At 39.5% G+C, this 21,863-nt stretch overlaps 1 protein-coding gene and 1 pseudogene across 13 annotated transcripts in view; one reads left to right on the top strand and one right to left on the bottom strand.

Moving 5' to 3' along the window:
* PLEKHA5 (pleckstrin homology domain containing A5) overlaps positions 1-21,863 on the bottom strand; it is a 261,915-nt gene that overhangs the window by 52,414 nt on the left and 187,638 nt on the right. For 7 of the 13 annotated variants that reach the window (XM_040235281.1, XM_040235286.1, XM_040235282.1 and 4 more), the window contains 3 exons: positions 20,023-20,106; positions 17,201-17,320; positions 16,343-16,396 (listed from right to left, as the gene is read on the bottom strand). The exons of 2 other annotated variants lie outside the window; for them this stretch is intronic. In XM_040235281.1, coding sequence (XP_040091215.1) covers positions 16,343-16,396; positions 17,201-17,320; positions 20,023-20,106 — 258 coding nt within the window. The remainder of the gene's footprint in view (positions 1-16,342; positions 16,397-17,200; positions 17,321-20,022; positions 20,107-21,863) is intronic. 4 more of the 13 variants (XM_040235288.1, XM_040235291.1, XM_040235287.1 and 1 more) reach the window with 1 other exon arrangement.
* On the top strand, positions 21,273-21,495 carry LOC120858914 (annotated as a pseudogene).

Here is a 21,863-nt window from a genome sequence, read left to right as displayed (position 1 = left end):
AAACTCAGCAGTGGCCACAGGACTGGAAAAGGTCAGTTTTCAGTCCAATCCCAAAGAAAGGTAATGCCAACGAATGCTCAAACCACTGCACAACTGCACTCATCTCACACACTAGCAAAGTAATGCTCAAGATTCTCCAAGGGACACCTCAACAGTATGTGAACTGAGAACTTCCAGATGTTCAAGCTGGGTTTAGAAAAGGCAGAGGAACCAGAGATCAAATTGCAACATCTGCTGGATCATCAAAAAAGCAAGAGAGTTCCAGAAAAACATTTACTTTTGCTTTATTGACTACGCCAAAGAGTTTGTGTGGATCACAACAAACTGTGAAAAATTCTTAAAGAGATGGGAATACCAGATCACCTTACCAGCCTCCTGAGAAATGTGTATGCAGGTCAGGAAGAACAATTAAAACCGGACATGGAACAACAGACTGGTTCCAAATTTGCAAAGGAGTATGTCAAGGCTGTATATTGTCACCTGCTTATTTAACTTATATACAGAGTACATCATGCAAAATGCTGGGCTGGAGGAAGCACAAGCTGGAATCAAAATTGCTGGGAGAAATATCAATAACCTCAGAAATGCAGATGACATCACCCTTACAGCAGAAAGCGAAGAGAAACTGAAGAGCCTCTTGATGAAGATGAAAGAGGAGAGTGAAAAAGCTAGCTTAAAACTCAACATTCAAAAAACAAAGATCATGGCATCGGGTCCCATCACTTCATGGCAGATAGATGGGGAAACAGTGGAAACAGTGGCAGATTTTATTGTTTTGGGCTCTAAAATCACTGCAGATGGTGATTGCAGCCATGAAATTAAAAGATGCTTGCTCCTTGAAGAAAAGCTATGACCAACCTAGACAGCATGTTAAAGCACAGACATTACTTTGCCGACAAAGGTGCCTCTAGTCAAAGCTGCTGTTTTTCCAGTAGTCATGTATGGATGTGTGAATCGGACCATAAAGAAAGCTGAGCACTGAAGATTTGATGCTTTTGAACTGTGGTGCTGGAGAAGACTCTTCAGAGTCCCTTGGACTGCAAGGAGATCCAACCAGTCAGTCCTAGAGGAAATCAGTCCTGAATATTCACTGGAAGGACCGATGCTGAAGCTGAAGCTCCAATACTTTGGCCACCTGATAGGAAGAACTATCTTATTGGAAAAGACTCTGATGCTGGGAAAGATTGAAGGCAGGAGGAGAAGGGGACAACAGAGGATGAGATGGCTGGATGGCATCATCGACTTGATGGACATGATTTTGAGCAAGCTCTGGGAGCTGGTGATGGACAGGGAAGCCTGGCGTGCTGCAGTCTATGGGGTTGCAAGAGTCGGACACGACTGAGTAACTGAACTGAACTGAAACAATTTTAATAATCTGACTGAACTTTTACTCTCTGCACATCATTGAATTAGAAACACTTGATCTTTGTTTGCTCCAAATAATCCTAGAGATAGGCTAGTGGTTTCTTTTACTAAGTCACCTCTGAAAACTATCTATCTGTCTGTCAACGTCTCTATCTCTCTCTATTTTATTGAAATATACTTGACTTACAATGTTGTGTTAGTTTCTCCTGTGGAGCAATGTGATTTGGTTATATATACATTCTTTTTCTTTTCTTTTCTGTTATAGTTTATCACAGGATATTGTATATATTAATGGTTCCCTGTGCTACACAGTAGGACTTTGTTGTTTATCCATTCTATATATACTAGTTTGCAGCTGCTAACCCCAAACTTCCAATCCATCCCTTCCAGACACCCTTCTCCCCCTTAGCAACCACAAGTCTGTTCTCTATGTCTGTGAGTCTGCTTCACAGATAGGTTGGTTTGTGTCATGAAATACCTACATTTTAATACACAGAAAATGATCATTTCTATAACTTACACTAAAACAGCACACTCTACTTAGTTTTTGCTATGTGAACTTTATAAAACAGCTTTCAAATTAAAGCAGTGCAAGATGACCTAAAAACAAAACTATAATGCTCTATGAGACCTTGGAATTTCATGCTTAAATTCCTTAAAAGACAAAAACAAAAGGACTATCCAGTAATTCTCTTCTGGCTTGACTACTACAAGAACCCTAGGCAGCATTAAGGAACTGCTTCTAATAGCTGATGTATTTTGGTTTTAAGGAATCAGAGCAAGAGAAAGACTAATTAGTATGTGGAGGATGCTTAATAATTTACTTGGAAATCAGTTAAATGCTTCGCTTCCTGCTTTAATTCCTTCTTTGAAGTGAAAGGTAATACAGGTTTGGGTTCCAGTTAATTGCAAAATTATAAAGCATTATGAAAGGCCCATTGTTTATTATAAAATGAGAACACAGGATTCGGGCATTACACAATTTTCATAACTCACTTCAGCAATAAATAAAAAAAATCTAAAGGGATAGATTTAGGTGGTGATACCAGTATATGTCTGTTTACAGGTGGTGCCAATATATGTCTGTTTACAACAAAAACACATATTTTTACTTGAAATGTGTCAGTCTAAATGTTTATAAAAACTACCTAGAAAATTTGATACTTTAGTCTCTTTCTCAGGTTTGAGGCATTTTGGGCAAGTATGAATACAGAGCCTTCTTTGATGTTACTGTTGAAAATATCTTGATTAAAAACCCATCACTGGGACTTCCCTGGTGGTCCAGTGGTTAAGAATCTACCTACTCAACACAATTCTATGCAACTTATGCCATGGCTGGTAGGATCATGAGCAGCTTTCCAACAGACACCTGTGGATGGGAAAGGGTTCCAGGTGTGTGGAGAGAGACGCCACCTTAGTCTTTAGAGGGCCTAATATGCCCCCAAAGCATGGCCTCCAGTTTCTATCAAGGTGTGTACAGATCCTGTCATTCTTCTTTTCTTGGATCCAGTTCCTGAGCAGGGATGGAATCCAGGCCCCCTGTGTTGGGAGCACGGAGTCTTAGCCACTGCACCACGAGGGAACTCCCCGCTGTCACTTTTCCCTGTGTGCCATACATGAAAAAGGCAGAAAGCACTAAGACACTGTTTATGTTTCAAAAAAAACCAGATGTCTCCTCTTTCTTTGGTGTTCTTGTCATTATCTTAGCAGTTCTCAAACCTGACTGAGGGGGGAAAATAAATCACTGGTGGGGTTTTAAAAACATGCAGAGTTGGGGAGAGGGGCTCTGGCAACCTGGCAGCTGGGGTGCAGAAGTCCTTGTGAATTGTACTTTTGTTTTTGTCTTGCTACAGATCCAGTGGTAGTTCTGACAGGAAATCAGGCATGAGAACCATAATCCCGCCCCAGCACTAATTTAAGTAACTGAGGACCAATTCAACCATCATCAATTAGGAATTTTTTCAAGGTCCTGATAAGCTGGTACTAAACATTGGTCAAGATATCTGTGCAATTATCAAAAGATGAAAAATTTCAAATTAATGATCTAAATACAAGTATATTGCATGGAGATTAAAATATTCTTGTTTTTGTATGAAATACAGCATTAAAAGACTTTACTCCCTTAAAAAATCAATTGAATTGCTTTATTATCAGTGGGCTCAGCAGAATCCACTGAGATCTGGGGGTATTACTAAGAATTCAATTTCCAACTGCCTGTTGTTCTATTATCCTAGCAATTTCAAATATCTGTTTAAAAATATCTATTGCTACAGAAACTAGCCCAGCTAGGATTGCAGAAGGATCAGTATGCTGTAAATCATAAGATAAATGCTCCTGAATAATTTCAGGGGGAGGGTCAGGAAGCAGAAAGACTAGCAGTGAGCAAAGACAGGACAATCATTCATATAATTTGTCCTTGGGAAGATTAATTTCCCAATCCCCCTTTATGTATAAGAAGTGGTTAAGTCGTGGCTTAAATGCTCTTTAAAAAGTTTATATAGGACTGCTCTGGTGGTCCAGTGGCTAAGACTCTGCCTGCCCAATGCAAGAGGCCTGGGTTCAATCCCTGGTCAGGGAACTAGATCCCACAGCCAGCCAGCCAGCCAGTGCGTGAGCTCAGTTGTCTGACTCCCCATGACTCCATGGACTGTAGCCCCTACCAGGCTCCTCTGTCCATGGAATTTTCCAGGCAAGAATACTGAAGTGGGTTGCCATTTCCTACTTCAGGGGATCTTCCCAACACAGGGATCAAACCTGTGTCTCTTTCGTCTCCTGTGCTGGCAGGTGGGTTCTTTACCAACTGAAACATCCTGCATGCTGCAATGAAAATAGAAGATCAAAGATCCTATGTGCTGCAACTAAGACCTGGTATAGACAAATAAACAAAGAAACAACAACAAAAACGTACATCGGGCAAATTACAAGCCTGGCACCTGGTGCAATAAATGCTTATTTAAAAAAAAAAAAGTTTATATAATAAATCATCTAGAATAACACTGTCCAACAGAATTTTCTGCAATGATAAAAATGCTCTCTACTGGTACAGTCCAAAATGACACACCAGTGGCTCTTCTGCCCTTGAAATGTGGCTAGTGTGATCCAGGAGATGAATTTTACTTTTCTAATTTAAATAGCTACATATGGGCTAGTGGCTATTATACTGAACAGTATAAGCCTAGAAATTCTAGACTGGCAAAGTTAAGTATAATTTTCCCCTAAATTTGGATCTCATTCTCAGAAGGTAAAACGTTTGCTCAAGCTCTGTCTAATAACGGATGCTCCTTGAGTTTGAATTCTGCACTAACAGCTTTCTCCTTTTTTGGCGGGGTGGGGGCAATCAGTCTGGATGATTTCTAGCCGCCCTACAGAGCTTTTGTCCTTCACTGATAACCAATGAGAAGACCCATTTCTGTGCGGTCATTTTCCATTTAAATGGAAAATGGACTTTTCCTGAGCTTTTAATGGCATTTTAGAGAAAAGAATTTTTAAATTGGGACTCTGTCTTAACAATAGCCCCAAACCCTGATAGCCTAATCACCAAAGAATCCATCTCTCAAGAATGTCCTCCTGTGTCTAGATCAATAAACTCTTAAGATGTGTGGCAAAAATAAAAGGCTAAAGAATTTGACATGCTTGGGGGTGAAGCTGTGAGGATTGCAGGGGCCTTTATAAACAGGTCATTTAGATAATGACAACATAAATGCCTTCCACTCTCATTCTAGGCACAGCTGAAAGTCCCAGAACCTGAGATTGAAGGGTATGACTACCTATAGAAACTGCTCATTGTTTAACAGGAAGCAGGAAAATCTGAAGTGACTTTTTAAATAGAAGAATGTAAATAAGTCTCTTTATAACCAATGGGGCAAAGTATGGAGGTCTATTACTTTGGAAATTTTAAAGCAATCAGAACAGACGGTTCATGCTGTATGTGGTTTCTAAAGGTAGAACTTTGGCAAAGTATTATTATTATATATATTCAGAAAAAATTCAATGGTGGTTTAAAAGATGCAGCTAGATGATATATTATATCCTCTTTTTCTTTAAGGGAGAAAAATAGATTTTTTTTTTTTAAAAAGAAAGAAAGAAAAAGAGAAAGCAAACTGGGATACTAACACAGGAGTCATATCTGTCGTTCCCCCAAAAGAAAAAAAAGAGCATTTTTAAATTGACCCTAAGTGCTGGCTTCAGGAATAAGATCCACTTATTGAGGCATATTATGAAAATACCCCTAATCCAGCAGAACAAAAGGGGGGCAATCTCTATACTCACAACCTTAGTTAAACTGCTGAATTTTTTAAGTCACCATTTTGCGATACATATCTGGGGTATATTTCAAGGAAACTTTTAAGGTCTAGGCTAATGTCTTTCTAAACAATCTACAATTTACATAAATTATAAATGTAAATTGTTTGGAATTTTCTAAATTTGTACTTTTCCAAACAATTTACAAATTACAGTGTCATCCTTTTTCATCTATAGGATACATTTTATAGATCTGATTTTTGCTTCAGTGTCTTAAATCTGTTTTCCTTTTCTTCCCTTGGATAATATTTTTTTAAGTTTTTTAATTGGCGGATAATTGTTTTACAATATTGTGCTGATTTCTGCCATATATCAACATGAACCAGCCTGTTTTCCTTGATTAATAACTTTAAAAAAATACTGTTCCTTTAAGCAATGTACTATTATCTGATGACACCATCTTTATTCCTGGTATCCACAGGAAACTGGAAATACGAAAAGAACTCAAAATACATTTTGTAAAAATGTTTTATTGTGGAAAAGATGTTTGAAATGGTCATATATTTCTCTTCCTTGAAAGCATTTTGCAAAATGATACCATAAAATGACATTTTTTTTCTCTAACTTGGTACACTGGGTCTTAGTTGCAGCATGTGGGATCTTCAAGGGCGGCATGTGGGATCTAGTTCCCTGACCTGGGATTGAACCCGGACGCCCTGAATTGGGAGCCTAGAGTCTTAGCCACTGGACCACCAGGGAAGTCCCAAAACGATACTATTTTGAAGGAACAAAACATTCCCAAAGTCAAAATCTTACATCATTTCTGTTAGGGGGAAAAAAAAAAGTATTTATTTTGGCCAACGGGTAAATCTATTCTAAAATATATTTGAGCTTTAAATCAAAATTAAAATATCCTCTAGATACAGGATCTGGGCTTTATTAATAGCAATCACATTCCTATTGAGTTAAAGTTGGCACTAACAGAATTCCTACCATTAATTCAAAGATTTATCAGCTTATGTTTTAACTACATAATCACATCCTTAGGTTGATCCCAGAAAAGATTTTGGCATTTATGCTCAAGTTTATTTCCTTCCTGAGCTTTGAAAACCATTTACAATTCTACCTTATAAGCTCTAACATCCTGCCTGACATTGAGCTCCATAAATCTCTACTGAATGAACTTACTGGGGGAAAAAAAAAAAAAGATAGAAGAAAAAAGAGCCACAATAATTGGGTTATAAAATATTAGCTTTTGTAAATAAATCGTGGAACTGTATTATGCATTTTAGGAGGAGTGGGGAACTATTGTTTTCATTTTCCTGTCTTGGTGGTGGTGGTGGTCGTGGTGGTGGTCGTGGTGGTCCTTGAGAAGTTGTGTCTGACTCTTGTGACCCCATGGCCTGTAGCCTGCCAGGCTCCTCAGTCCATGGTATTTTCCAGGCAAGAATACTGAAGTGAACTGCCATTCTCTTCTCCAAAACATATAGAGATACATATAGAAATACTACAGTTTGATTAAACTAAAGTTTACTAATAGCAAATTATTTGGAGAAGAATCTTTAAAATTAGATCTTTTATCTTTATAAAGCTAATTATACATCATTAAGATACTGTGAAGTCGCTCAGTTGTGTCCGACTCTTTGGACTGTAGCCCACCAGGCTCCTCTGTCCGTGGGATTCTCCAGGCAAGAGTACTGGAGTGGGTTGCCATTTCCTTCTCCAGGAGATCTTCCCAACCCAGGGATCGAACCCAGGTCTCCCATATTAGAGGCAAATGCTTTAACCTCTGAGCAGGAGACCTGGGTTTGATCCCTGGGTTGGGATCCCCTGGAGAAGGAAATGGCAACCCACTCCAGTACTCTTGCCTGGAGAATCCCACGGACGGAGGAGCCTGGTGGGCTACAGTCTACAGGGTCGCAAAGAGTCGGACACGACTGAGCGACTTAACTTAAGATACTGTGAAAGCTGAATTTACCTTGGTAGATGGGAAAATAACCAGTTATATAACCAGAAGCTGATACTTGTCAGGTAACAAAGATCAGCAACCTGAAACAGAACTATTTTAGGTACAAGAACAACTCTATTGATTTTGAAGGAAGTAAAACAGATTTTAAAAAAGAAAGAAAGAAAATTCATTAATACAAGGTATTCATCCTAGTTTTGTGATTTTGGACAAGTCATTTCAACCTGATTGAATGGGGATAAGAGTAACTGGCCACACATTGCCAAGGAGGGTATGAGAGGCAGGTAGGACATGGAATGTGTCAGAACTTTGACAGCTGTGGAGTGATACAAGCTATTAGGATGGACAGATGCTGGACAGGTGCTGGACAGGTGCATGGTAAAGAGAATGGGGTGCTTCCGCCGCATCTGAGAAACGATGAGTCACTGGAGAAAAGGGTTTATGGGGGAGGAGGTGTTTGTGATGAAATGAGGGCCCGAGTGACACATCAAAAAGAGATTTAATTCTGTGGGGAACCGGGAGCTTGAAGTTTCCTGAGTTAGCTGAAAGACAACGTGGCAGGTTTAAGTACAGCCGGGATTTGGCGACTAAATGGTACTGAGGAGCTCAGTAGGTGTAACATGTTTTGGTGGCATTTATGATCCGTACTCAATACCATGCAGATACTATGTATCAGTTAAAGTACAATCTGTTTGGATAGTTCGGCAGAATCATACAGAACCGTTTTCAGTCAAGTGTTTTTAAAGCACTTTTAACTCCAGTTTCAAGGTATTTTTAGCTTTAATATGAGCCGGTAGAATACAACTCCGGGGGTCCTTTCAGGTAGCCTGCTAATTGCCTTCCTTTTCACCCACCAGGCTGGGAGAGGCTGCTCCAGCCACAGCTGGCGAAGACTTTCCTCTGTTCTCTTGGGGACTTCCATCACTTCAAGATCTATGTCTAAGCAAAGAGCGAAAGCTAAGGTCCTGATCCTTCTCAAGTCCATCAAGCTCTTCCCTGAGGATGATACGTTTGACAAACGTTGTGACATCAACGGGGTTAAAGGGGACCAGTGTTTTGAACCATTTCTGCTCTCAGTTTTTTTTTTTGGTCAGGGAATTGAGGGATCAAGATGACAGCCTTAGTTTTGGACACACAGGAGATGTACCGAAGGCAGAGCTTCCAAATGGAGATTTCTTTGATCAACTAGAACTACACAATGCGAACTGCAGAGAGAGGTGTTTTAGACATCCTTTGTGCCCCCTCTCCATGTCTCTTTTTTCAGCCCTTGCTGTGTGTTATGAGAACCTCCGGGCGCTCACATATGCATAACCTCAGTGTACTCAAGAGCTGGTCTCAAGGGGCAACTCTGGTCAGTGAAGGATGGGAGCGAATACAAATGCTGCCTTCTTCTCTAGGTCAGCTGGTAACTCCACAGGATTTCTATCTGTTTGTCAACAAGTATCAGAAGAGGCCCGAGTTGCTTCTGGCAGTTGATAAGCTATTTGCACCTTCCCGCCTCACTCTCTTTACTCCTGTACCTTGGGATTACTTCTCAGAAGTAAAACTTCCTGCAAACAAGCCCACATCAAGGAAGCCAACATCACAGGCTCTGCTTTCTAGGAGAAGTCCAGGGGCTAGAGACGAAAAGTAACAGACAACTAGTAAAACATTGAGTAGATGAATGTTCAGCTGAGAGGACACCAAGACACTGGGCACTTCCATAAGATTAGGGTTGAGATGAGTAAAAACAGCAACTAGGGACAGATCCATCACTGTAAGAAACAGGAGAACCGTGATAATAATGGGGAAGCATCAGATAGGCTGAGAGGTCAGCGTTTTGACACACATACACTTTCACATTCTAAATTCTAATCTACACACTGTCCATTTATTTATATTCTGCCATTAAGAGTCCATCCTAAAAGAAATCAGTCCTGAATATTCACTGGAAAGACTGATGCTGAAGCTGAAACTCCAATACTTTGGCTACCTGATGCAAAGAACTGACTCCTTTGAAAAGACCCTGAGGCTGGGAAAGACTGAAGGCGGGAGAAGGGAATGACAGAGGATGAGATGGTTGGATGGCATCACTGACTGAATGGATATGAATTTGAGTAAACTCTGGGAGTTGATGATGGACAGGGAGGCCTGGCGTGTTGCAGTCCATGGGGTTGCAAAGAGTCGGACATGACTGAGAGACTGAACTGATTATGATGTCATATCCTGGTTAGGATATTCCTCGGTGACCTCTCTCTCTCCCTACCACTACTATGATCAAATATGCAGAGGAAGGGGGAGAGAGGAAGAGAAAAAAAGAGAAATGGGGTATGTGAGAGAGAGGACTGCTCTGAACAGCAAGGCACAAGAAAATACTGATATTCTATACCACGTAATTAATTTGCGTCGGTATGTGCTAAATAAAGTATTTTCAATTTTCCAGTTTCCTTAGCTTGCTTTTTCCAAATGCTTTTTCTATATCCCCTGGAAACATTACCCCCTGGAGCTTTCAATCACCCCTAAAAATAGAAGCTCTAGGATCCCTTCAAATATTAGAGAAAATGAGAACTTACTTAATAGCTCAATGGAATAAAGGTGCTGAATGGCCAACAATGAAAGCCATCAAGAATCTTTTCAGTCATCTTGTTAGCATTTCTTCCCTTTTAGGGAAGCTGTTTTTCATGAACACAAAGAACAAAATGCAAGAAAGTACTCTGAGATTTTTTACCTTGAATGGTTTCAGTACCAATTATATACACCCAGTTAACTGTTCCTTTTTGCATTTCCCTTGGCATAAATATGTTTAGAAGTGGTCAGAGTTCCTGTTTTTGTGGTTTCTTGAAAGGATATAGAAAGCATGCAGATGAGGGATGTCCACAGCAACTAATAATAGGGTGTCAGACTTCTTCCAAAAGTCACTAGTAGTTTTGGTGCACACGTCACAAAATATTAGTATTTATAAAAGAGCTACATTATATAATCTGAATGCTACTACCAAACTTTTGCATTTTAGAAACTTCAATGTACTCTTCCACATGTTTTAGAGGTTAGTGTGGTGACCCAAGGACGAAAGAGCAGATAAAAAAAAAAAAGGAGGGTCTTGGAATGCAGGAATGGAAAAACCAGACCCTTATCATCCTTCCCTCCCCCATGTTGTATCTATTAATGGATTTCAAGTCCTCCTGAGCAGTATAACCTGTCTCCTTCCTACCTGGGAGAAGGTATTTGCTTTACTCTTCCCTCCATCCAGTATATGTGCCTCATCCAATCAGTAAATGACCCACAAGACCCCTAGCCCACTCTTTGTACCCTAGGTATAAAGACCCCTGTTCAATGTCAGTTTTCCCTTGAGTTGGCCCACTGTCCTAACAGCATCTCCCATTCTAATAAACTTTATTTCCCTCTCATTCTGTCTCATGTCTGGAAATGTTTTTCCAACCCACACCCAGACCGTGACAGTTAGTATAATAAAAGACTCTTCTTCATAAGCATTTGATCATACTTAAAAAGAAAAAAAAAAGAAAATTCCCAATAAAAGAAGGATTGAGGGATTCCCTGCTGGCTCAGTGGTAAAGAATCTGCCTGCCAATGCAGGAGACACGGGGTTTGATCCCTGGTCCATCCGGGAAGATCCCACATGCCACAAAGCAACTAAGCCTGTGCACCACAGCAACTGAAACTGTTCTAGAGCCAAGGAGCCACAGCTACTGAAGTCCCCCACACTGCTACCAGAGAGTAACCACCGTCCCCCGGCCCGCACTGCAACTGGAGAAAAGCCATCACAGTAGCAAAGACCCAGCACAGCCAAAAACAAATAATTTTTTTTTAAAAAGAAAGACTGAGCTTTTGCCTTGCAAACCTTAAACATTTTCATGCAACAAGAACACCACAGGTATTCATGACTTGTATTTTTCTTTTTCTGTACTTTGGCGAACTGGTTTTTCATGAGACATTTCCAGCTTTTCCATGAAAATCGGAGGATAAGGTTTAGCCATCTGGTGTTGAAGAATATACTATTTGATGCTAAATTCAGAAATGATTTAGTTCTGTTCCAGGTGGGGAGGAGACAGCTCCAGCTGGGTAAGGGCAAATGAATGTTATAAAATGACTAGCAGAGTCATATTTCTTTTCATGAAGAACTTTTGAGTACACTAGGAATAGGCAATCTTCAACACAGGTGTGGCTGTCCCTTCCTTTCCGGTTTTCATGAAGATATTTCTGATGCAATTAACTATAGTGACTCTTGAAGGGAGAGGGGTAAGGGCGGAATGTCATCATTTTAAAGGTCATTTGTGAAAGCACATTCGATGTTACCATTTTATGTTTAAAAAATGAAAAATCATCTGCTACAATACCGACACAAGCAAAGCATGCCTCTGTAGGAGTCAAACTCCATTTATTCTATCAGGTTTTCTGAAATGGGGAGGCTGGCCACTGGAGTGCTTGGGGGAGGAGGCAGGGAAAGAGGGCTGGTATAGGCTCAAGGTCACCCACCAGTGGGCAGCGTGCTTGCAAAAGGTCTGTGAAGCACTGCTCCAAGCCTCTAGATCCTTCTGGTCCACTCCTACCTCCTATCTCAGTTCTGAAGCATTTCATTTTCTGTTACATGGCCTACATGGAAAACTGGCAGAAACTCCCTCATAACTGCTCTTCAATCACCAAAAGAAAAAGAAGGGAACAGCAAGTGAGGAAGAAAGAAGCAAAGGGAAAGAAGACAGACGAAGGGATGGCAACATGTCCTAACTTCCCCAATCCTATTATTCCTCCCACCATGACTGAGCAAATAAGCACCAGTTCTTGCTCTTCCTCTTCATCCACAGAGGTCTTGCCTAGTTCCCTCTCCCCAGCTCCTACTCTAGTTTCTACAACCCCAGCTTCACTCCTTGGCTCAATCCAACCAGTCCTTGTCCATGAGACAGGAGGCAAGAACTAGACAAGGGAAGGAATCCTTGTAAGAGACAAGATGAAGAAAATGAAGTCCCTATACCCTTGTAAGGCCTGGTGAAGCAGAGACATACACTCCAGCTGACAAGCAGAGGGTTGACTACATACAGTAAGCTTCAGTGGAAACCTGTTACTCTGGCTTCAAAGAGATGATGTACATCCGGCTCTGTGAAAACATCAGGAACTCCTAATCATCAAGTAAAGGTTCAAAGGCATAGTTCTAAAATTCAAGCTCAATTTGTCCTGTTCTGAGAAAAAAGGAAAATATATCAAGAAAGTCTCTTTTCCCTCACTGTCAAAGAACTCTTCAGGAGATATCATTACAGTTGCTGATAGTCTCGAATTTACTTCCAACTTCCTGGCAAGTAGAGGTCATTGCAAGATGTACTTATTGCTTTCCTCACCCCCCCCCCATCCCCCATATTCTGGTAGGTAGAGAAATAAACAGTGGAAAAGCCAATGTCAAATCCATTCTATAGATGTATTTTAGGATGAAACTGTCAAGTTTCACTTAAATTGTAACCAAAAGTTTCTCTAATGTTCAATGATAACTAAGTTAAATGAGAAGAAAATGAGTTACTGATACATTATTTATTTATTCATTTTCTAAATAGAACCTGGATGAAGGTACATAAAGTATCTAGTTGGGATTATTGTATGTTCACAGATTATACATTAGGGCTTTGATATCTAAAAATTCATAAAAATGACAAATAAACCTAGGCTCATCTTAATAAATATAGACTTTGAACAGTCTACTAACTGGGCGATAAAAACATAAGCAAACTGCGATAGTGTACTTGAAAGTAAAACAGAAAGCAGAAGAAAATTCTACCATATAATTAGCACAGATTTTAAAAAACACTCCAGTAAATGACTTGTCTTCATAATGGTGATATGGCACCAGAAGTTAAGAGTTTGGGGTTGACTGTTTAATATGTAAATTTTTAGAATTTCAGATAAGGTATTTTTATTTGTTATACTATTAGGAATGAATTTACCTAGAAGCACTTTAGAGACTACACTTTGGTTCTATTTTTCAGGAATAATGATAGGGATTAAGAGAATTTACATCAGTTAAAAATTGGCCTTCGGTTATTCTGATGATTTATTTGAGCAAGCAGAACAAGTGTTGAAAGAGTATCAATTAGTACATATTCTCTTGGTATGATATATAGTCTGTAAAATGTGACCAGAGCCTCTGACGTTAAGGTTTTAAAATCTACTTTCAAATTTACAATCATATAAAACTGGTGAATTAGTTTATAAACCCAGGCAACCAATAATGCCTATAAAAATTTACCTGGTCATCTAAAATTGGCTACTGGCAGTAATAAGATTAAAAGCTGGAAATGTTTGAGCTGAAAAATTTCATTAAAATTAAAATTACCAAGAATTCTTTCTATATAACTTAATAACCTTTCTACATAACTTAATAATCTTACTACTGATATAAATAAAATATAGGACAGTTCAAAAATAAATATTTTGTTTATATCATATGCAATTATTTGAAACCATAAATTTTTCAGATTTATTTAAAGAGAGATTTTTCTTTAGGAACCCTTAACAATATACACACTTGGGCACATCTGAGTTTCTGGGCAAAGCCCTCACCATGTTTTTATATATACTTTCTATTACAAAAAAAAAATGGCCCAATTTTTGCCATCAGAAATAATCATTGCAAGTCATCAACAATCAAACTCTGCAATTCTTTTCACTATCATATAAATTTTTAAAGTGGAATCAGACAGCTATTTCAGGATCTAATCTTAAGAAAAAGGTGAATCACTGGAAAAGCTCTGCTGACATGCTGAGAGTACAGAGAGGATGGGATACAAAGTTGAAAGTTTAATTTTAACTAATTAATTCATTAAAAAACAACACACACTATTCTTTTACATTTCTGGAGGCTAGAAGTCTGCAATCATTTCCATCTGCCAAAACCACTGTGTGGGCAGGGTCATGTTCCCTCCACACTGTGGAGGGGAGAGCCCACTTCCTGGCCTTTTCCATCTTCTTTGCATTTTTTGATGTGGACCATTTTAAAGTCTTCATTGAATTAGTTATAATATTGCTTCTGTTGTTTACCCTATTTTTTTTTTTTTTTTTTGGCCAAGAGGCCTGTGGGATCTTAGCTTGCTGACGAGGGATTGAACCCATACCCCCTGCATTGGAAGGTAAAGTCTTAACCACCGGACTACCAGGGGCTTGTGTCTAAAAAGCTGAGATTTTAGAAGCCACCTGTAGGACTGTCAGCATGGCACATCAGGAAAGGCTTGGCAGGGCATGCCAAGAGAGCAAAGGACGGCAACAGAGCCTCAGCCAGATCTAGGCCACTGAAGTCAAGGGAAGAAGCAGCTCGACCTGGGAAAGAGGATGAGGAGAGGCATTTGTGCAAAAGTGTGTATTTCCATATATTTACCTGCCCTTTCCCAAAAGTTGCTTAAGTTCTGTGGGTCTGCAATAGCAGATTTGATTTGATGAGGTACGTAGTAAATTAATAAATCAAAAAGAAATTTTAAAAAATCATTAGGTTTATTTCCAGAGATTCTAGATAACTTCAGATCCACATTTATATCACTGTTTTTAACCCTCAATTTTGTGAATCCCACTGTTTTTCAGAACTATCATTAGATTTATATACAAAGGAGCTTCTAAGACAGTTATTTCCCATGTATGTTAGAAGCTTTCTGGCAGTGTGGAATTTTACGGGAAGATTTATCTTACTATTTTGTTGGCAAACACGTCCTTATTACTGATAGCATATATAATGTACACTGTGGTTAAATTTAATAGCACCAGTTTCTAGAGTGAAGATCGAAATTTGGATTCATGAAATGCTGATTTTTAAAGCATTCTGATGGGCAAAACTAGGATGAAAATATTTTGTGGGAAAATAAGTTATATAGTAACAAAAGTGTATTTCTTTCAAAAATTAAAAGAAATATGACTGAAGGTCTTTTCAAGGGTTATCCTAATGCAAAATCCCTCTTTAAATAGAACTAATTTAAAGCAGTGCATTATTATTTTGTTTCAAACAGGACAGGGCAAATATAAATATGTAAATAATTTCTTATAACCCTTTCCACAGTAACTTCTTTCACTTGATGAAATATTCAAATTTAAGCATTTCGAAAACAAGCTAAAGCAAGTTTTAGATTAATTTGTATGGAAAAAAATATTCACTAGAAGAAATTTTTATTTAAGAACATTTGGAAAATTCTCATCAAATTAAAATTAAATATTAACAGGGAATTTCATAAACACCAACATTTAGGAGTGTCAGTCCTGGTTTATGAACTTCCACTTTTCAACATTCACCTTAACCAACCACACTCACTCCCACCACCGAGAGAATGCAACTCTCGGTCAAACTGACACTGGGAGGAAATGGTGAACAATAACACAATATCTTCACACATTTCACCCATCCGTATCCTCCCTTTTGGGAATACAGAGCCCACCACACCGGTCTCCTCTTAGCCTTCCAAAAAGGCATTCACAGCTGAGTGTCTATTTCTTTAATGAGGCCACCTCCAAGCTGATGTAAGCCAGTAAGTACAAGTTTTCTTGGGGTAAGAATAAAGAAATCTAGTGAGTTCAGGCTCTCAACTTTCAGAGACCTGGCATTTGTATCCTGCCTCATCACCACAACTGTCCTTTCTATCCTGATTATTATGGTATTCCTGAATTCCCCTGGTAAAGGATTTCTTATCAGCCTGCCACTGTCACGCTATTAACCCAAAGTGTCTGAAATATCCACGGAGATGGAAAATTGTACTACACTTAAAACATTAAAACGTAAGGTACGATAAGAAAGAAAAATTCTTCAAATCCCACCTGATGATCCAAATATATGGTGTTCCTTTGAAGGTGATGTGAAAGGATTTCATTCTAGTAGACGTCAATCAAGAAACAAAGCGACAGAGAAAGAGGGTGCGGAATTCATGAAAAAGTCAGTTTTGAAACAAGAAAAACAGGTCATCTGCCACCACCTATTATGTCACAATACACAACAACTTTCACATGTGCCCCCCGCCCCGTAAATGGTACAGATGACATATTCCATTACTATAAAAAAAAAATCACACTTAATTCTGTAAGAAATTACGTAGACATGCATATAAGCTGAAACAGTAAGCAGAAAAATCCTTCAAATGGCTTTAGCAGACTCCACGTTAGAAACTTTACAAATTAATTCTTTTCTGCAATAGAGGACTACTTCTTGGGATGTTTATAACCAGAGACTATTAAACCCTTTGAGAAACGTTTCCGTGTGTTCATTTTTAAAATCGAGAACACAAGGAAATTGATCTTTGGCAATGAAAAGGCAGCATTATTAGAAAGATGATCAATTCTCCACTGGTTACTTTATGGGAAATGATGGGACTCTTCAATTCGGTTCACCAGAGTCTCGGTGTTTGGTGGATGACAAAGCTATTCTGAAGTCTTGTTTGCCTTTCCTTGCTCACAGCCAAAACTTGGTGGGTGAGCGGGGGGAGGGAAGGCTAAGAAGAAATGTACTCAGCCCACATTGATAAGGTACGACCAAAGGAGTTCTCAAAGGGTCAATAGGAGGTCCTGCAATGGTAGGATGGCTCGTGCTCATGGGGGTGACGCAGGTCGGACCGACTGACGATGAGCGGCTCAGAGTGAGTGACGAGAGCAGACACACAGACACACGGCTCCAGGGCTGACCTTTGGGCTGTGGGCCTCGAGTTTGAGCTGCATAAGCTGTGCTAAAGTGTGCTCCCGGATACTACTCAGCTCCGCCTGCTGCCGTCTCAGCTTTATGAGAAGCAGCGTAAGCTCCTCTGGCTGAAGGAGTACAATTTAAGAGTCCAAACAGTGGAAAACAGATTAATTGTGGTCTTAAGTGACAGATATTAAACCAAGATTTCTTGGCAAGTTTCCTCTTACGGCTGACATCAAACATAGCGCCTAGGCACTATGATGATAGGTTCTACATAAAGGCATAGATATCTAGAGAAATAGAAGGAACAGTGTTACTTGGTAAGGTACAGCAAAACAACAGTATATTCAGGCATTTTCTCAGAACTCATGAGAGACTATTCATACATTAAGTATAAAAAAGCATAATGCCAAAAATAAAAGTTTGTACATGAGAGCTATAATTAAAAAATATTTTCATGAGATGTTTAAAAACGGCACCTAAGACTTTTACAGCAGTAGAACAATACCCGCATGCCCAACACTCTATTTTAGAGACTAGAATGTAAATGCAAAGAAATAAAATTCATATAAAACACGGATGACATCTTCACATCATTACGCTTCAGTCAGCATCTGGGATCTATTAATTGCTTCCCAGCCGTATTTTTAAATGTCACTGTTAGTGTTTTCACAGGATATTTAGTATTAACCAAAAGACCAAATTTTTTAAAAATATATATATATATTTACTACATGTAGAAAGCTCAGAGGACAGCACAGAACCTTTCGGTTCCTGACTGGTTATTCTGATCCCTGACGGGGAATCAGCTTTCAAATGTAGATAAAAATTCCTTAACAGGTTGGTCTGATGTATTTTTCTTCATTAGAAATGCAGTAAAGTGTGGTCATTGACAGTCTTACAGGCCATAAAATAGTGTTCAGTGTTTTTTTCTGAGCTTTGTTATGATTAAAAACCACACAGAGCCCACAGGGAGACTCTCTTCACTTAAGGGTTACAATGTGTCCTGGAAACATCCAAGCCCAAAATTGTTCTCAAGACTGACTTGCTTTGCCAGCACCACAGCATCACACCTGCTCTGTTCTGTTCGCTATTGCTCTTTATCTTCCATATAAAAAAAAATTTTTAGAGACACAAATAATTTTTTAAGAGGTATAGCTGATTTGCAGTATTATGATAGTTTCAGGTATACTGCAAGGTGATTCAGTTATATATATATATTTGGATTATTTTCCATTATAGCTTATTACAAGACACTGAATATAGTTCCCTATGTTATACAGTAATCCTGTTGCTTATCTACTTTATGTGTAGTACCCTGTATCTGTTACAAATCAATTTTAACTGTTATTTGAAGTTATGTTAAAAGTTACTGCCTTCAGGTGGAAAAAGATGTCAAAAGTAAACCATCATTACTACTGGATCCTCAGGATAAAAGTAGGTACCTATGCAGGTGAGACAACAGCCTCTTCTATTAAAGAACGTGTGTGCGTGTAACTTAAAGAAGACATTTCTTAACAGAAAACAAAGAACTGCCTTTGCTCGGATGCCAACTACATGCTGTCATCTCATGGCTGTGGGAAAGTCCATATCTTATGTCACTATATCCCCAAGCTCTAGAGATCCTGTCAGAGAGAGGGGAGGGTGGGTGGAGTAAGGGATTAGACAGTCTAAGACCCAGAGTGGTACTGGACAGAAATACTAAAAGAAAAAACCTTAAAACTCTGGCTTACTATTTATGGAGTTAAAGAGATTTTCAAAAGGATGAAGATTCCAACAAATTTGCCAGATATTTAGATTTAAGGCAAAATAAAGAGGCACAGTGGACTCCTCCAGGAGGCAGTAACACAAATTTTATCCTCAACAGCCACTAGAGGGAGCAAGGGAGAAGAGGAAAGCTCATAACAGGATACTTAGCGTGAGCTTATTAATGTCCATCAGATCAACAATATTTAAAAATTCCAAGTTGAAATTCCCTAGTTTTAGAGAAGTATAATAGTACCCATAGCCTTTAATAAATAAACCACAAGTATTTTAAAACCAGGAAATCTTCCTTATATCTAAACATGTAAGAGATGAAATAAAAAATGTTTGAGAAATACATGTAAGATGAATTTGATTGTTACAGAAGGACTTTAAATAATGGACAATTATATGGTCCTCATCTTCACAGAAACTGAGACTGAACACTAGTATTAAAGCACAGCTCCCCTGACAGAAGAATGCAATGAAATTTTGAGAAGTTATCTTTTCTTTCTAATTTGAAGAGCAACAGTATTCTGGTAACATAACTCCTTCTCAATTTGAATGGAAATAACACTGACTATGAACTGTTCACAGTAAGCACTTGCTTGAACCTAGGATCTGGGACAGTCTCTCTGTATAAATATGTAAATCAGTTTCTTTTCTGCTCTACAGTAGTTAATCTACATCAAAATTCACCAGAGAAACTTACCAGGCCTGCAGGTTGACTACACACACAGCATTTCTTACTGGATTTGTTCCCCTAATGAACCACTCCAACTTCTGTTTTAAGGAAGAGGAAACTAACATTCAACGAAGTAAAGAAACCCTCCCAGGTTATACAGTAAATGTGGAAAACAGCATCTTATATCGAGGCAGACAGACATTTAGGGAAAAGGAATCAGGCAGACACTGTTGTGGCTACATGGTTGCAAACTCTACCACTGAGCATCTCTTCCACAAAACTGGTAATGGTTGTTCTCTGAGAGGCATCTCTCTGAAAACTCAAGCTTAAAAGCTGTGTCAGATACATGTGCAGCACATAAATAACACACGATATGGTAAATGAAGATATCATACTCACCGTTTTGCCTTGGAGGCTCTGGGGACTAACAGACTGTAAAGTGAGGCCAGCTGGCATTGACCTCCTGTCAGGCACGTACATGTGCTAGGAAGATAAAGGTATGGTATAAATTCTGTGGTCAATGTCAGTGATGAAAACTGTATTATAAAATGCCATTTAAAACTGCTACTAGTGCTTATGAAAGAAGACAGATATTAAAGCGTCAGGACTAAAATACACACTCTGATTGACAGAATACTTCTATATAGTCGTTTGGCTCAGCGGTTCTCAAACGTATTGGTCTCAGGATCCCTATATGGCCTTGCATGGTTGCTAAGTCACTTCAGTTGTGTCTGACTCTATGAGATCCTTATGGACTGTAGCCCATCAGGTTCCTCTGTCCATGGGTTTCTCCAGGCAACAATACTGCAGTGGGTTGCCATGCCCTCCTCCAGGGCATCTTTCCGATCCAGGGATCAAACTCACATCTCTTATGTCTCCTGCACTGGCAGGTGGGTTGGCTGGGTACCATCAGCACCACCTGGGAAGCCCTCTTTCTGTCATTAAAAGAAGATTTTCATGACAAGAGTGGTATTCCTTTACAGGTTTACAAATCCCTTTAATGTCTGGCTAGATTTTCCTATCTGCTTCTGTATTCAATCTGTTGTGATAATCTCTTTTAGGGGAAGTACATGAAGAAAATCCACCTTCGATACAGGTTTTTGGAAAAGGGAAGAGAACTTGAATAGTTTTTTTTGGATATTTGCACATGCCCACATTTCAAATGAACCTTTTATCCATTCATGGTTTTGGGACATCAAACACAGGTCAGGTGGGAAATACTGGCTCAGTGAAATAGGCAGATGTTCCAAAGGCTGGCACTTGTTTTTCACTATATGAGATGAGCAGCTCCTATCTGTTAATACCATTGCTGATCTTTAAGCACCAGAAAGCTGTCAAGCTCAAAGAGGCAGGTACAAGATTCCCCAAATTCTAATTTTTGCTTGAAAGCTCAAGTGGCGTGACTGGTGACAAATACCATGTGCTGCCTCCCTTGAAGTGGCAGGCTAGCATTCCACTCTGGAAGTGTCTGTCAAACACCAAGTCTGAACAACTCTAGTTTGTCATTCGTTCTTTCAAGTAAAACAGTGTTATATATATATATAATATATATATTATATATATATTTTTTAAAAAAGGGCCCAGGCTCTGCACCCCAGTGACGAGGCTGTGGCATCAGCTGGTTCTAGGCAATTCAAGCTCCAGCCAGGATGATCGAGGTTGGCTGCAACGACCATCTAGGGAAGAAGGTCCGCCTTAAACACAGGGCTGCTGACACCAGCAGGGATCTCAAGAACCTGATCACAGCCCAATCTAGCACCCACTGGAACAAGGTCATTTTGAAGAAGTGGTTCATGATTTTTATGGACTGTGTGTCTCTGGGGGACTATGAGATCCATGATGGGATGAACTTGGGAGCTTTATTACCAGTAGGGCAGAATTCCTCTTCCCTGCCCTTTCCTCTTCTCCCTCTTTCAACCCCCACACTAGTATGAATGTTTGTTTTTGAAAACTCTTGCTAATAAAAACTTGGAGGCTGGACTTCCCTGGTGGTCCAGTGGTTAAGAATCTGCCTGCCAGTGTACGAGACACAGGTTTGATCCCTGGTCTGGGAAGATCCTACATGCTGCGGGGCAACTAAAGCCCGTGTGCCACATCTACTGAAGCCTGTGTCCTAGAGCCTGTGCTCCACACCAAGAGAAGCCATCGCAATGAGAAGACCGTGCACTGCAAGTGGAGAGGAGTCCCCTCTGCTTGCCACAAGTAGAGAAAGCCTGAGTGGAGCAGTGAAGAGTCAGCAA

This window comes from Oryx dammah, unplaced genomic scaffold (genome assembly GCF_014754425.2).
Source record: "Oryx dammah isolate SB20612 unplaced genomic scaffold, SCBI_Odam_1.1 HiC_scaffold_29, whole genome shotgun sequence".
NCBI classification, from domain to species: domain Eukaryota; kingdom Metazoa; phylum Chordata; class Mammalia; order Artiodactyla; family Bovidae; genus Oryx; species Oryx dammah.
Note: the sequence above shows the minus strand (reverse complement) of the source record. Positions and strands in the feature narration are given on the sequence as shown.